Source organism: Tursiops truncatus, chromosome 16 (genome assembly GCF_011762595.2).
Source record: "Tursiops truncatus isolate mTurTru1 chromosome 16, mTurTru1.mat.Y, whole genome shotgun sequence".
NCBI lineage: Eukaryota > Metazoa > Chordata > Mammalia > Artiodactyla > Delphinidae > Tursiops > Tursiops truncatus.
In genome coordinates, this window is record NC_047049.1 from 73445622 (window position 1) to 73463264 (window position 17643).

Consider the following 17643-nt stretch of genomic DNA (forward strand, 5'->3'; position numbering starts at 1 on the left):
CTTAATCTAACCAAGGTTTACTCTGAGCATTCTAAGACTAAGGTAAAAAAAATACAAATCAAGGCTATGCTACCAAGGGAAAAAAGTGAGTATAGGGAATGAAGAGTTTGTAAGAATCTTTCAATTGTTTGAAAGCTAATTCAAGAAATAACAGCTAATGCATGCATAAATAGTTCATAAATTATTCTGAGCACCGCTATGAAGTAGGCACTACTAATGTCCCCATTTTATAGATGAGGGTCTGAGTACAGATAGTTAATTTGTCACAAATCTTTTAAGAGCCAAAGCCAGAGAGCATATAAACTCAAGCAATCTGGTATCTAACTCTGTATTCTCCTGTTTATTGGGAAGAAAGGAATAGGAAAAAATATATACACAACATCATAATACAGATGTAAGTATTTCCTGTTTAGCTTGGATTATACAACTTATACCTAGATGTCTCATCTGAACATTTTAACAGGATATTTTCTTCATATAATGGAAAACAATACTGTGTTGAATTGAAGTAGTTCAAATCTGCTTTCTTTAATCAACATGATAATGCTTATTTTGTTTAATTAGTATTTTCATGATACCCACTGGTAGATGCTGAGGCCATGAAAACTTAATAAACACAATGTTTAAATTCTTTATTAAAGAGTTAATAGAAAACACTGGCCATATGCACTTATATATGCCAGGAAACCATAAGAGAACGTATACTAGGTAAGGTAAACTTGACAACTGTAAAATATTATTTGCCTTAAAATGTATATTAAGAGAAATTGGTTAGCATTTAACGTGAAAAATCTTTGTCACATAGCTAAGGGGACAAAATATGTTATGTAATATATTCACATACCTTTAGCACAACACACGGGGATTCTTCACATACATACTTACTGCTGTTATCCTAATGGATCATCTTATTTGTGTTGTGTGTTTTTTAAGAACTGAGAAACTATTGGAGGGATTTCAGAGAGCCAACATTTCAGACTTTCTGTTTTTTATTAAGGAACAGTTATACTAAACTATGAGTATATATATAAATATTCACAATAACTTTTGCCAAGTGAATACACCTACAATCAATATGCAGATAAAAAACCAGAACACTGTTAACACCAGAGGAGCTCCCTCAAGTCAATCCTTGCAACTTGTCACCATCCAGGAAACTACCATCCCAACTTCCAACACCACATATTAAATTTGCCTTTTTGAGTGAAATACAGTATATACTCCTCTGTGCTGTTTCTTTTGTATGCGTGCAGTTGTGGTTGGTTCATTCTCAATCCTGTAGAGTGTATCACTGAGTGAATAGAGCACATTTATATATCCATTCTAGTGTTGGTGGACATTTGTGCTGTTGTCTGTATCCGGGCTATTGAGAATACTACTACTGTGAATACTCTTTCAGTAAAAATATTTTTATTTATCTGTTGGATATATGCCTAGAAGTACAATTACACATCCAAAATATAGGGGAATTCCCTGGCAGTCCAGTGGTTAGGACTCCATGCTTAAGATCCCGCATGCTGCGCAGCACGGCCAAAAACGACAACAAAAAACTAGCAAAACAAACAAAAAACAAAAACCCCGAAATTAACATGCATGCTCAGCTTTAGTAGAAAAAGCCTGTTTCCCAAAGTGTACAATTTAGATTTCCACCAAACTTGTATGAATCCCAGTTGCTTCATATCTTCATCAGTTTTTAAAAAATCATTTTAGCCATTCTGGTGTGTAGTGGTATTAAATTTTTGTTATAATTTACCTTTCCTTGATGGCTACTGAAGCTAATCAAGTTTTCACATGTTTACTTGCCAGTTAAATATACTCATTGTAAATTATGTTCAATTTACGTTTTTCTGCTAACTTTTCTGACTTTTTTTGATTTATAGGAGCTCTTTACACATTTTGTGTAAGAATCCTTGGTTAGAAACATGCACTGCAGTTGTCTCCTCCCAGTATGCCACTGCCTTTTTTTTTTTTTGGCGGTTCGCAGGCCTCTCACTGTTGTGGCCTCTCCCGTTGTGGAGCACAGGCTCTGGACACGCAGGCTCAGCGGCTATGGCTCACGGGCCTAGCCGCTCTGCGGCATGTGGGATCTTCCCAGACTGGGGCATGAACCCGTGTCCCCTGCATCGGCAGGCAGACTCTCAACCACTGTGCCACCAGGGAAGCCCTAAACATAACTTTTATATGCACTGAGAAAGCAGTGTGACTCGCTTTATTACAATATTTACTTTATTGCTGTGGTCCGGAACCAAGCCAATAACTCTGAGGTCTGCCTGTAACAGTCTAGTTATGTAGCAATCTGAGTCCTGCAGCTTTACTTTGCTATTTTCAGACTGTGTCAGCTATTGTTGGTCACTGCATCTGCAAATACATTTTAAATTCATAATTTCCAACAACAAAACTTGCTGTTGGATGGCAGTTAGGGTTGCATTGAATTACTCATTCAATTTAGGGAGAAATCAGTCTTCAAAGTCATCAACACTAAGTAAATCCTTTCATTTATTTTTGTTAACTGTTTTGGATTTGTTTTTGTAGGTGTTTTTTCTTCCCTTCCTTTTTTTGTTCTCTTGTGATCTGACGACTAACTTTAGTGTTGTGTTTGGATTCCTTTTTCTTTTTTGTGTGTATCTATTGTAGATTTTCAGTTGCAGTTACTATGAGGTTTTGATATAGCAGTCTATATCAAAAAAATAAGATTGTATTAAGTTGCTGATCTTTAATTTCAAATGCATTTCCAATATCCTGCACTTGTGCTCTCCTCACAATTGCTGGTTTTGATATCATATTTGTGTGCAGATAATTTACTATCTTTACTGTATGTTTGCCTTTACTGGTGAGCTCTTCCATTGATAATTTTCTTGTTTCTAGTTGTGGTCTTTTCTTTCCCACCTAGAGAAGTTCCTTTAACATTTGTTGCAAAGCTGGTCTGGTGGTGCTGAATTCTTAGCTTCTGCTTGTCAGAAAAGCTTTTGATTTCTCTGTTGAATCTGAATGAGAAGCTTGCTGTGTATTCTTGGTTGTAGGTTCTTCCCTTTCATAACTTTAAATACATTGTGCCACCCCCTTCTGGCCTGCAGAGTTTTTGCTGAGAAATCAGCTGATAACCTTATGGGAGAGTTTCCTTGTACGTTATCTGTTGCCTTTCCCTTGTTGCTTTTAATATTTTTTCTTCATCCTTGATTTTTGTCAATTTGATTACTATGTGTCTTGGCGTGTTTCTCCTTGGGTTTATCCTGCCTGGGACTCTCTGCCCTTCCTGGACTTGGGTGACTATTTTCTTTCCCATGGTAGGGAAGTTTTCAGCTATTATCTCTTCGTGTATTTTCTCAGGTCCTTTCTCTTACTCCTTCCGGGACCCCTATAATGAAAATGTTTGTGTGTTTAATGTTGTCCCCAAGGTCTCTTAGACTGTCGTCATTTCTTTTCATTCTTTTTTCTTTATTCTGTTCCATGGTAGTGATTTCCACCATTCTGTCTTCCAGCTCACTTATCCATTCTTCTGCCTCAGTTATTCTATTGATTCCTTCTAGTGTATTTTTCATTTCAGTTATTGTATTGTTCATCTGTATGTTCTTTAGTTCTTCTAGGTTTTTGTTAAACACTTCTTGTATCCTCTCCATCTATGTCTCCATTTTTTCCCCACGATCTTGGATCATCTTTACTATCATTACTCTGAATTCTTTTTCAGGTAGATTGCCTATCTCCACTTCACTTAGGTGGTGTTCTGGGGTTGTATCTTTTTCCTTCATCTGGGACGTATTCCTCCGCTGTCTCATTTTGTCTAATTTTCTGTGATTGCAGTTTCCATTCTGAAGGCTGCAGGGTTGTAGTTCCTTCTGGCTTCTGCTACCTGCCCCCTTGTGGATGAGGCTGGCTAAGAGACTTATGCAGGCTTCCTGGTGGGAAGGACTGGTACCTGCGCCCTGGTGGGTGGAACTGGGTCTTGTCGTTCTGGTAGGCAGGGCCATGTTGGGGTGTTTATCAGGCAGCAGTTTATTCAGGAGGACTTTAAGCAGCCAGTCTGCTGTTAGGTGGGGCTGTGTTCCTGCCCTGTTGGTTGTTTGGTCTGAGGTGTCCCAGCACTGAGCCTGTAGGCTGTTGGGTGGGGCCAGGTCTTGGTGAGAAAATGGCAGCCTCCAAGAGGGCTTAGGCCAGTAAGTACTTGCCAGAACTGCTGCCACCAATGTCCTTGTCCCTGCAGTGAGCCACAGCCAACCCTGCCTCTGCAGGAGACCCTCCAACACGAGCAGGTAAGTCTAGCCCAGTCTCTCATGAGGTCACCACTTTTTTCCCTGGGTCCTGGTACACACAAGACCCTTGTGCGTCCTCCAAGAGTGGAGTTTCTGTTTACCCCAGTCCTGCGGAATTCCTGTGATGAAACCCCGCTGGCCTTCAAAGCCAGACTCTCTGGGGGCTCCTCCTCCTGTTGTCAGACCCCCAGGCTGGGAGCTCAGAACTTTCACTCCTGTGGGAGAACTGTGGTATAACTGTTTTCGAGTTTGTCAGTCGCCCACCCGGCATATATGAGATTTGATTTTATTGTGATTGTGCTCCTCCTACTGTCTCTTGGTTGCTTCTTCTTTGTCTTTGGATGTAGGGTATCTTTTTTGGTAGGTTCTAGCATTATTTATTTATTTATTTTTTGGCAGTGGTTGTTCAGCAGTTCATTGTGATTTTGATGGTTCCGTAAGGAGTGAGTTCACTTCCTTCTACTCTGCCATCTTGTCTTCTCCCCACAAGTCATTCTTAACACCCTTTCATTTATTTTTGTCTTTGAACTTCTCTTAATTTTGTGATGCACTTTTTGGATTTCTGGAACTGTTTTAGGGCTATTGTATGTCCAGTGACTTGAACATAATTATTTCCTTTATTTTTCTGTTTCCCCTTTCCCCAATTATGCCAGGCAGGAGAATAAATCTGTTCTTTGCCACCCTATCCAGGAAGGATGCAATTCTCCTGGCATCATTTAATTTTTCTATTGGTTGTTTATACATAAAAATATAATTTTTATATAGCCAGTTTGCTAAATTCACATATTTCTAATAATTTTTCCATAGACTTTTAAATGTAAACAATGGTATTACCTGCAAATAATGAGTTTTACTTCAATCCTCCCAGTTTTTAGGTCTTATTTTTGTTTTTATTTGGCCTTACTGACCTGACCTAGCTAAAACCTTCAGTCCACTGTTAGATAGTAGTGGTGGCAGTAACAAGCATTCTTGTCTCATTATTATTTTTTTAAATTTATTTATTTTTGGCTGCATTGGGTCTTCATTGCTGCGTGCGGGCTTTCTCTAGTTGTGGCAAGTGGGGGCTACTCTTTGTTGTGATGTGCGGGCTTCTCATTGCAGTGGCTTCTCTTGTGGAGCACGGGCTCTAGGCACGCGGGCTTCAGTAGTTGTGGCACGCAGGCTTAGTTGCTCAGTGGCATGTGGCAATCTTCCTGGACCAGGGTTTGAACCCGTGCCCCCTGCACTGGCAGGCTGATTCTTAACCACTGCACCACCAGGGAGGTCCTTGTCCCATTATTAATATCAGGAAGAAATATTCCAGTATTCGTCTACTTAATTTGATGTTTGTTGTATATTAGCTTTTTACTTGTTTTTAATGAAGTTTCCTTCTATTCCTAGTGTAGTTTTTTAATCATGAATGTGTGTAAAGTTCTATCAAATGTTTTCCACACCTACTGAGACACTAATATTGTTTAACTTATTTTTTTTTTAATGTGGTAGGCTACATCAATTAACTTAAACTTTTAAGTATTGCTTGGATATGATTTCAAACTTACTAAAGTCACTAGTAGAAAAAACTCATTCCCATTTCCCCCTGTGCACTGCATTTCCTCCATCTGTCCCTTGAGCACATACTTGAACTCTGTGTCTACACACACACACTCATTACTCTTTTTCTAAAGCATTTGAAAATAACCTGCAGACACGAGACTTCGTTTCCCCTATGTACTTGAGTGTGTATTTTCCTGAAACAAAACACTTACTTACCTATGGACCCAAGTCTGGAAATAAACACTACCATCGAATTTACACACTCTTTATTGTCCCAACTATTCTATTTTTCCTTTTTGTTTTTATTTTAAAACATCTTCAGTCTAGTCCAACCTGGAACAGTCTCCCAGTCTTTTCCTTTTATGTCCTTGACAATTTAAATACAGGCTTTACATTCTATAATATAACCTTTCAAGGGGGTTCATCTGATATTTCCGCATTAGCATACTCTGGCTATGCTTTCTTGGTAAGAATGCAGCACAAATGTGTTGGCTCTTCTCAGAGCATCTCACCAGGGAGTACATTACGTTGACCTGTCCTACCATTGGTGAAGTGAACTTTGATCACTTATGTTGGTGTCTGCCAGGTTTATCATAAAAATCACCATTTTCACCTTGGTAGTTGATTAGTATTTTGTGGCGAAATATTTGGAGATAATGCCAATACCTGTTCTTCATTAAACTTCTACCCACAAACTCTAGCCTATGTTGGCACCTACTTACTGAATCAACCACCAGTATGATGGTTGCCAAATAGTGTTTCTTCTATTGCCATTATTCCTCCTACGTTTATTAGTTGGCTTATAAAGAAAGCTTTCCCTCCTCTATGTATTTATTCACTTATTTATATCTGTACAAATTATTGGATTCACATTTTTAAGTCACTTATATTATGATGCTATTTTTATTTGTTTTGATCAAACTGTCTCAAATTTGGCCACTGGAACCTGTCCAAGGTGGTTCTTTTGACATGTTTCCATAATTCTTAGAACATTTTCTTATTGTCTGGTAGATATTTCTCCCCATCTCTGACTTGGAATAAGCTATCACTCCAGAGACCTCCTCCATTTTTGGTGGGAGGATAGTATTTAGTAATTAATAACCTGGTAATTGGTGTGCTCAGTGCTACTGAGATGTCAGTAGACAGATCCATAAAATACATACAAACACACACACAATGACTACTATAATTATTTCTGTGTAGTTAAAATGAGTATCATTCCAGTCCAACACTCCAGGTGGTTTTCTACCTTCCCCCCTTTCCATTTTTACAGATACCTTTTCTAACAGTGAGGAACCTGGCTTTCATCATCTTCAATACATTTACTTATCTGCTCAATGTTACCAGTATCTCAGCCATGCTAACCATCTCTTCCGTTTGCCCCCAGCACTCTTGATGCAGGTTGGCACATCACCACAACACCTTTCTCATCCCTCACGGCAGGCCTATTCTGCCTCTTCAACGCTAGGAAGGGAAGGCAGAAGAGAAATATACAAAGTGCAAAGGGAGAAAGGAGAATGAGAGAGAGGAGTAGAAGGCCAAATGGATTGAATTTGAAATACTAAATCTATCCTTTGATTCCTCTAGTGAACATCATTTAGTCAAGATATATTGTCCTTTGATATGGCTGGAATTTTTTTAATTTTAGGATTTTGTATCTAAATTCATAAGATAGTGGTCTGTAACTTTACTTTCCTGAAATGTCTTAAAGGTTTTGGTATCAAAGTTGTACTGGCCTCATAAAGTGAACAGGGAAGTTCCTATCTTCCTATCTCTGGAAAAGTTTATAAAAGTTTGGTATTATGTCTTTTTTTAATATTTAGAACAAGTGCAGTGAAGCCATCTGTTCCTATGAGTTTTCTTTCTGGTAGATTTTTAAATATGACTCAGATTGTTTGCAGTTTGGGTAAGGTATAATCTACCTCTGGTATGACCTTGTGCTTTTATTGATAGCATGCTGTGTTTGCCAGGGGCCCATCCTCCTGGCAGTTCCTGAATTCTATTCATTTTTTTCTCAGTACTGAAAAAGAAAATCTACTTGTGTTTTTGAGATTAGATTTTCAAGTTCCTGCCCTGTGTCAGTATTCTCAAAATTTTGAGAAACTGGCTATGTGTTTGAAGCCTCTCATGTTTCAGAATTTTTCACTCCAGCCTTGACAGGCAAAGGTCACCATTCCCTGGCTTCTGGTCTCCCTGCACCCTAACCCCCCTTGCCCCACCAAGCTATAGCCCTCTGCCTGAGCCAAGCCCAATATTCAGGTTCCTCCCTGTAGCCAGAATTGGCAAGTGCTCCCAGGAAAAACAGCTATATTTTCCCATATACTTTCTGTCATTCACTCCCTTCCTGAATATTACCATTCTAGCCCTCTTTGCTTCTGCAATAGGTTGCAAGTAAATAGATGCTTTTTGTGAACTGCTTTTCTAGTTGTTCTTAGTGAGTGCACTGGTCTGCTGCAAACTACTGTATCTTACTCAGTAGTAAAATCTATTTGTGCTTTTTAAAGTTCCATACTTAACAATGTATATGTTTGTACATGAATGTTCTGCTTTTTAAAGAAACATGTTAAGTTGGTTGCAGTAAGTCACTTCACAGCAGGATGGCATCTGGCCAAACTGTTAAACACTGGTAAGGCAGAAACTACCTATATTTCATACCACTTCCACTACACCAGGTAGCTGCATTCAAGGAACCTACATTGCCCCTTTGATCCACCATTTCAGGACAGGCCACTCAAAATTAGTCAGCCTCACAATTAATCAGAAATCCTGCTGGCAAGCTCCTGTCCTATGTATATCACCAAGACCAGGGTATCTCTCTCTACCTGGACATCAGAAAATCTTCTTGCAGGTGGGTCCCCTTGCTAAAAATCTTCCCTTGCTTTCCATATGCCTCAGCAATAAACATGTGAGTTGCTTATAACCCCCTGGTTCCAGCTGATATCCAGTACCTTAAAGTGGAAGGAATAGCACACCCAGCAATAGGCCAAATTGTATAAATGCTATGTCTAAATGCAAACATTCTCCACATTTCCTAAATGCTAGACACTTCAGTTCAAAATTTCTGATGTATGATAAGCTTAGGTTTAACTTAAAGCTTCTACCCACTTAAATTACTATCTGATATCCACTGAAATGCTACTTCAAACATTTCACACAAGTCCAATAAAACACCAACTCATAGTAAATGCTTTCCTATAATTTGCTATATAGTTTGTGCCTTTTCTCTGGCCTGTGGATGAAGTCTTCTTTATGAATACTGATAGAGGTTTCTACCCTGTGTGATTTCTCTGATGTTTAGTGAGGTGTGGCTTTGGGCAGAAGGTTCCCTGTATTCATTCACCAATAGGTTTTCTGTACTCTGAGCTTTCTGATGCACTGTATGGTTCAAATTCCAGTAGAAAATTTTCCTATGTCCAGAATATCTTCATATTATTTTCTTCCCTCTGTAAGTTCTCTGCTGTATTACGAGAACTGACTTTAGACCAAAGATGTTCTCAAAATCTTAATAGATTTTTCTCCCTGCTTTGTGTTCTTTGTTATATAAACTCTTGACTTCACCCAGAGTGACTTCCCTCATTTATTATATTTATAGGGTTTCTTCCCAAATGTGTTCTCTGATGTACAGTAAGTTTTGACTTCACATAGAATGATTTCCTGCAAACATTACATTCATAGGGTTTCTCCCCTGTGTGTGTTCTATGATGTGCAGTGAGTTTTGACTTCACGCAGAATGACTTTCCACATTCATTACATTCATAGGGTTTCTGTCTTACATGAGTTCTCTGATGAACAATTAGGGCTGATTTCTGACGGAAGTTTTTCCCACATTCATTACACCCAAAAGGTTTCTCTCCTGTATGTCTCCTCTGATGTTCTGTGAAACCTGAGTAGTAGCAGAAAAATTTTCCACATTCAGTACATTCATAGGGCTTCTCGCCTGTATGAGTTCTCAAATGTTTAGTGAGCGTTGACTTCTCAGAGAAGGATTTCCTACATTCATTACATTCATAAGGTTTTTCTCCTGTGTGAGTTCTTTGATGTTTAATGAGGTCTGATTTTCTGAGAAAGGCCTTCCCACATTCATAGCATTCATAGGGCTTCTCCCCTGTGTGTGTTTTCTGATGTACAGTAAGGACTGACTTAAATGAGAAGGATTTTCCACATTCATGACATTCATATGGTTTCTCCCCTGTGTGTGTTCTATGATGTTGGGTGAGGGTTGACTTTTCACTGAAGGATTTTCCACATTCTTGACATTCATAAGGTTTCTCCCCTGTATGAATTCTCTGATGTTTAATGAGGTCTGAATTCTTGCAGAAAGTTTTCCCACATTCATGACATTCACAGGATTTTTCCCCAGTGTGGGTTCTCCGATGTCTTGTGTGGGCTGACTTCTTGTTGAAGGTTTTTCCACATTCATGACATTCATAGGGTTTTTCTCCTGTTTGTATGCTCTGTTGTATGCCAAAGACTAATTTTTCATTGAAAAAGTTTCCGCATTCATTATATCCAATAATACTGTCAATTGAGTGGCTTCTCTGAATTGGAATGAGATCTGACTTCTGGCTCAAAGGGTGAACATTATGTTCAAAGAGAATGGATTCCTCAAAGAAATTTTCTCCACATTCATTAAATTCATAATGATTCTCTTTTGGATGTGTTCTCTGATGAGCAAAGAGAGATGACATATCACAGAAGGTTTTTCTGTATTCAGTGTATTCACAGGTGTTCTGTCCTGTGTAAGGATTCTTATGTATAACAAAGAGTGAATTCTCTTGGAAAGCTTTCCTACATTCACTGTATTCAAAAGGTTGCTCCAAAATTTGAATTTTTTGATGCTGAACAGAGTCTTCATTAAGACAGAGGCCATTCCCATTTTTATTATATTCATAAAGTTTCTCTTCAGAGTGAATTCCTTCATGCTTTTCATCATGGAACCATTTTCTACCTTTGTTAAACTCATCAAACTTCTTTCTTGAATAGTTTCTACTGCTATTAATTAATTCTGAAATAAAGTGACAAGAAAGATTAGTTCACAAGGATATTTGGAGGAAATAGTTAGCATTAGGTTTCGGGGAGTTGATCAGTTTAGGTCTTATCTCTTCCATGCCTAGAATATGACAAGAGTGTATATGTCCAGTCTTCTCTCTCTTTTCCATTCTACCCAGCAGCAAGAAATCAATATTCTAAGAGCCCTAACTCATAAAGGAACAGTACTTCTTTTCTAGCTCTGATTCATGAGGAATAAAAATAAGCAACAAAAGAGCAAACTTGCCACAGATTCAGACTTACAGCTCTATTGTAGGTATGGTATGTTCCCTTTACATCAGAGTTGGTCAGCAGTGGACCTCTCCTGACCATCAAACCCTGTTTCAATCCCTTCTGGCTTTCCCCCAGATTTCACCTTCGTATCAGTTTTCAATCCTGCTTTCATATCCATGTTTCAACATCTCTGTATACCATGAAAACCTTAAGGAATAAAATTCTAAACCTGGTCCTAGAAATTTCTTTTACCTTTACCTTATGATTATCTGTGGTTGTTTTTACTCCTCTGCTATCTACAGTATTCTATATCCTTGAGTTTAATGTCCAAAAACTGACAGTATATATTTAAAAATTTACTTTATTGAAGTATAGTTGATTTACAATGTTAGTTTCTGGTATACAGAAAAGTGACTCAGTTATTTTTATATATATATACATATATATATATATATGTATATATATATATACATTTACATATTCATTTCCATTATAGTTAATTACAGGATATTAAATCTAGTTCCCTGTGCTGTACAGGAGGACCTTGTTGTTTATCCACTCTTATATATCCTAGTTTACATCTGCTAATCCCAAACACCCACTCCATCCCTCCCCCTTGGCAACCACCAGTCTGTACTCTATATCCGTGAGTCTATTTCTGTTTCATATGTAAGTTCGTTTGTGTCATATTTTATATTCCACATATAAGTGATGTGGTATATGTCTTTCTCCTTCTGAATTATTTCACTTAGTATGATAATCTCTAGGTCCATCCATGTTGTTGCAAATGGTATTATTTCATTCTTTTTTTTTATAGCTGAGTAAGATTCCATTGTATATATGTACCACATCTTCTTTATCCATTCCTCGGTCAGTGGACATTTAGGTTGCTTCCATGTCTTGGCTATTGTAAGTAGTGCTGGCTGCTATGAACATTGGGGTGCATGTATCTTAGAGTTTTGTCTGGATATATGCCTAGGAGTGGGATTGTGGGATCATATGTCAATTCTATTTTTAGTTTTTTGAGGAACCTCCACCTCCATAGAGTTCTCCATAGTGGCTGTATCAATTTACATTCCCACCAACAGTGTAGGAGGGTTCCATTTTCTCCACACCCTCTACAGCATGTTATTTGTAGACATTTTAATGATGGCCACTCTGACCAGTGTGAGGTGGTACCTCATTGTAGTTTTGATTTGCGTTTCTCTAATAATTAGTGATGTTGAGCATCTTTTCATGTGCCTATTGACTATCATCATCTTTGTGTTCTTTGGAGCAACGTCTATTTAGGTCTTCTGCCCATTTTCTTGTTGTTGAGTTGTATGAGCTGTTTGTATACTTGGGAAATTAAGCCCTTGAGAACTGACTATATATATATATATATATATATATATATATATATATATATATATATATATATATATATATTTTTTTTTTTTTTTTGTGGTATGCAGGCCTCTCACTGTTGTGGCCATGGCTCATGGGCCCAGCCGCTCTGCGGCATGCAGGATCTTCCCGGATCAGGGCATGAACCCATGTCCCCTGCATCGGCAGGTGGACTCTCAACCACTGTGCCACCAGGGAAGCCCGACAATATATTTTTTTAAAGTATCACTGAGACAAAACATATTTTTTAGCCATCATTTTACAAATCTAGAATGACTATATTTTTCTTTGGGTAAGCCCAGCTGTTAATCCCCTATAAATTGCTCATTTTCATCTGCTGTCATCTACTCCTTGCTGTTACCCTGGTTCTGTCTCCTCTGTGTTCATCCACCCACCTGTAGATGTAATGATGTATGGAACTCTTTCTTTGGTGTCCTGGTGTGTTGGGCAGAGGATTTCTTGAGTTACAGATGGTTGAAGGGGAGTGACAAAATGAATATCTCAAACTGCCATGATGCTGACATCATTCACAAGGGTAATTTTTAAAAAACAGCTTTGTGTTACTTTGTGGCTACTACATCAGAATATGTGTGTGATTTGCACATAGGGATAGTTATCAGAAATGTTCAAGTATTTGTGCAAACACCTGGTAGTGTAAGAAAGAGACCTCAGACTCTCAGTCTGTGAGGAGTTTTACCTATAGTGCTGTTATTCCACTAGAAAGAGGTGTGGAATTTTTTCCTAAATTTAGCTGAAATGATACATGATCTCGCCTCAGCCTGGAAGGCATTTAAATCAGCTTCAACTGACTGGCCAGAGTTGTATGGATGGCAAAATGTGCCACAGACTTCTTCCTTGCAGACCAAGGCAAAGTGTAGGCAAAATATTAGTATACCCTGCTGCACCTGGGTACAGCTGGGCCAGGCAAAAGGCTAAGAGAAGAATTTGAAGAGGAAACTATCCAGCTTTCTACCACAGACCTTCATTGTTAAAAGGCTAAAACAAAATGAGGAAGAGCACATAGGTAGAAAAACCGGCCAGAAGTCACCTATGGAGAAGTAAAATGAGTAGCACTGTGGGACTCTGGAAAATAATGTTACTTTTCTACACAGTTAGGCCTTTGTGAGCAAATGTTAATGAAACTTGGAACCTAAGGTCAAAGAATGAGATTGGGAGAGTAATTATTAAGGGTAGAACTCTAGAGAGATTTACATTTCAGTGCAGGTGCTGAAACCTGGGAGCCCTGATGACATCCTAGGTGTGAAGCTGGAGACAGTGGTCTTTTTTTTCCCCTGAAGAAATTTATATACCAAAAGGTTAAAGAAAGAATTCAGGATCCTCCCCAAGGGAGCAAAGGTTTTTCTTTCTCCTTTTAAAAGAGTGGGACAGCTACCTCTCCCTTCTACAGGAGCAAGCCCAGATTCATTTTATCAGTGTTCTTCACCTGCAATACCAACTTTGTGTGTATGTGTAGGACACCTAGCTTCTGTCTCACTGCACCAAGAGTAAGATATTAAGGTACGTTGGAACTACACAGTTGTTATTTGGTTTTACGTAAATAATATTTCACCATGTGTTCTGTTCCAGAAACTACATGTATTGTATTTATGATATTAATCAAGGTAAAAAATTTAACTCTGAAATTTTAAATCTCCATAAAAATAACTTCAGACTGAAATGGCTTTTTGAATTTGCAAATAAATAACACAATCTTGAAAAATCATCATGAAACAATGCTCAACTCATCTTACGAAAATAGAACAGTCTCCAACCCCAAACCTGGAAAGATTACAACAAAGGATAGCTACAGAATACACACAGAAAAACTCAGTGATTATAAAAACTGAATACATTCTGATCAAGGATGATGTATTTCAGAAATATGAGATTGGTTTAATCAAGACTACTCACCAGTACAAACAGAATAAGTAGGAGAAGCCATATGATTTATCGCATACAGAGATAGATAGCATTTGACAAAACTGAATTCATGTTTTTTTTTTAAAAACTCGAGGACTAGAAGAGAACGTCCTTAAAATGATAAAGGGCATTTACAGAAATCCTTAACATCAAAATTAATGGTAACATACTGAACAGTATCTCCCTGAGGTCAGAACTTCTGTACGACACTCTACTGGCTAGGAATGCCAGTACAAAAGGCAAAAAAGTCTGTATTCATAAATGACAGAATTGTTGACATAGAAAATTTTTACAAATCTACAAAACAACTACCAGAAAAAGTGAATTCATCAGCAAGGTTGCAGGATACAAGGTAAATGTGCAAACATAAAGTTTTTCTATATACTATTTGTACTGTTTTTTCTATAGTTGTTTAATGCTAGTATAAAGACAAAAATAATATAAAATATTTAGGAATATATTTAAAGAAAAATCAGCAAAACTGCTCAACTGAGAATTTAAAGACCTAAGTAGAGGTATACCCTGGTCAAGATGTCAGTTCTCCCCCAAATGAGTGATGCAATCCCAAATAACGTCCTAACAGGTGTGTCTGTATTTATGGAAATTAAATTTTAGAATCACCTTGTTAATGAAAATACAAAAGACCTATAACAGTATAGAATTGTCCAGAATGTCTAAAAACATAGATATCATTTTAATACATTGTGTAGACTAAAGATGTTCTTGGCAACATTAATGCTGTAGAATACCCAAGAATCTTGAAGAAAACAGCAAACCTAGAAGGTTAACTCTGCCAGATGTCAAGACTTATAATATTATAATAAAAGACAGTGTGGTATTGTCATAAAGATGGATAAATCAGTCAATGGAACAGTAAAGAAAGCCCAGAAACATACATATATGATCACCTGATAGATGACAAAGATAAAACTGCAATTCACATGTAAGGCCGGATGCTATAAAACTCTTAGAGGAAAACATAGGCAGAACATGCTCTGACATAAATCACAGCAAGATCTTTTTTGATACATCTCCTAGAGTAATGAAAATAATAACAGAAATAAACAGGACCTAATGAAACTTAAAAGCTTTTGCACAGCAAAGGAAACCTGTAAACAAGACCAAACGACAACCCTCAGAATGGGAGAAAGTATTTGCAAACGAAGCAACTGACAAAGGATTAATCTCCAAAATTTACAAGCAGCTCATGCAGCTCAATATCAAAAAAACAACCCAATCCAAAAATGGGCAGAAGACCTAAATAGACATCTCTCCAAAGAAGATATACAGATTGCCAACAAACACATGAAAGGATGCTTAACATCACTAATCATTAGAGAAATGCAAATCAAAAACCACAATGAGGTATCACCTCACACTGGTCAGAGTGGCTATCATCAAAAAAATCTAGAAACAATAAATGCTGGAGAGGGTGTGGAGAAAAGGGAACCCTCCTGCACTGTTGGTGAGAATGTAAATTGATACAGCCACTATGGAGAACAGTATGGAGGTTCCTTAAAAAACTACAAATAGAACTACCCTACGACCCAGCAGTCCCACTACTGGGCATATACTTAGAGAAAACCATACTTCGAAAAGATACACACACACACACCCTGCCCCGGCCATGTTCATAGCAGTACTATTTACAATACCCAACAGATGGAAGCAACATAAACATCCATCAACAGAGGAATGGATAAAGAAGATGTGGTACATATATATACCATGGAATATTAGCCATAAAAAGGAATGAAATAATGCCATTTGCAGCAACATGGATGGACCTAGAGGTTATCATATACTAAGCCAAGTAAGTCAGAATGAGAAAGACAAATATCGTATGATATCACTTATATGTAGAATCTAATTTTACAATGAAATGGATGAACTTATTTGCAGAACAGAAAGAGATTCACAGATCTCGACATCAAACCTATGGTTACCAAAGGGGAAATATGGGGGCAAGTGATAAATTAGGAGATTGGGATTGACATATATACACTACTATGTAGCTAATAAGGACCTACCTTACAGCACAAGGAACTCTACTCAATATTCTGTAATAAGCTATATGGGAAAAGAATCTGAAAAAGAATGGATACATATATATATTTAAAACTGATTCACTTTGCTGTATACCTGAAACTAACACAACATTGTTAATCAACTATACTCCAATAAAAAATTTAAAAAAAACTCAGCTATTGGCTTCCAGCCCACCTGATGTGAAATTATTCCTCTTCATACTCCGTGCCTGGCCCCAGTTGCCCTCTGTTCCACAATTTGTATGTGGATGAAAAGATGATGATATTTTAGAGTAGGAAGTACCTCTGCAGTGAAGTAGAAAATACAATATGTTCTTCAACTCAAAAGGAACAGTTCTTACTTCCTGGGGAATTCTGGAAATCATTCTTTGTATTTTTAAAAGCTGGAGAAATATTTTTTTTTAACAGTTTCACTTAGCTCCACCATGTGAAAAGAGGTAATAAGTAATTGGGGCCCATGCCCACCTCACCATCTTATATGATTATCATACAAGCACTCTTAGGCTGCCCAAACATAGAAACGTCAACTGTTTAAAACTGCCCAGCTCTACAGCAAACCTCCAACGTTGGGGAACACAGTGTGTTAACTCTGGATGTCTGAGTGAACTCCCTTCATTCTCTAAGGGGCCTGTCTGTCACGGTTATCTCTTCATCCACAAACTTGGGTTCTAGTTACATAGTCGTTAAAAGAAAAAGGAAATAAAAGGTGAATTGCAAAAAAAACCACAATTCAGTGGAAGGAAGGACAGTCTTTTTAATAAGCTTCTGTTTATGAGAAGATATCATTAAGAAAGTGATTGATAAGATGTAACTGAGAAGCTACTTTTCAATACATGAAGTTTGACAAAAGATTCATACCCAGAATATATATATTGTTAAACATTTCTAAATCAGTAAGAGACCAACAACCTAGTAATATAAAAAAAGTAAATGACCTGAATAATCACTTCACTAAAGGAGATATCCAAATAAGCAACAAACATATGAAAAGATGCTCAACATCATTAGTCATCAGAGAAATGGAAATTAAAACTTAGTAACACACCACAATGACTAGAATGAATAAAATTAATTAGACTGACTATCAAGTTCTCAGAAGGATGTAATGTAACTGGAACTCTTACATAGCTGGTGGAAAACAGTTTAAATATTACTTTGGAAAACAGTTTAAATATTACTAAAGCTAAGTATATTTCTGGCTCTACAGCTAACAAAAATAAGAGTTTAGGTCCTCCAAAAGACATACA

General features: G+C 37.6%; 1 protein-coding gene across 1 annotated transcript in view; it reads right to left on the bottom strand.

Moving 5' to 3' along the window:
• Window positions 1-607: 607 nt before the first annotated feature.
• Window positions 608-17643, bottom strand: part of ZNF37A (zinc finger protein 37A) — a 104336-nt gene continuing 87300 nt past the window's right edge. The window contains 2 exon segments of the mRNA XM_019935919.3: window positions 608-9385; window positions 9388-10785. Of these exon segments, the coding sequence (XP_019791478.2) occupies window positions 9354-9385; window positions 9388-10785 (1430 nt within the window). The 3' untranslated portion in view covers window positions 608-9353.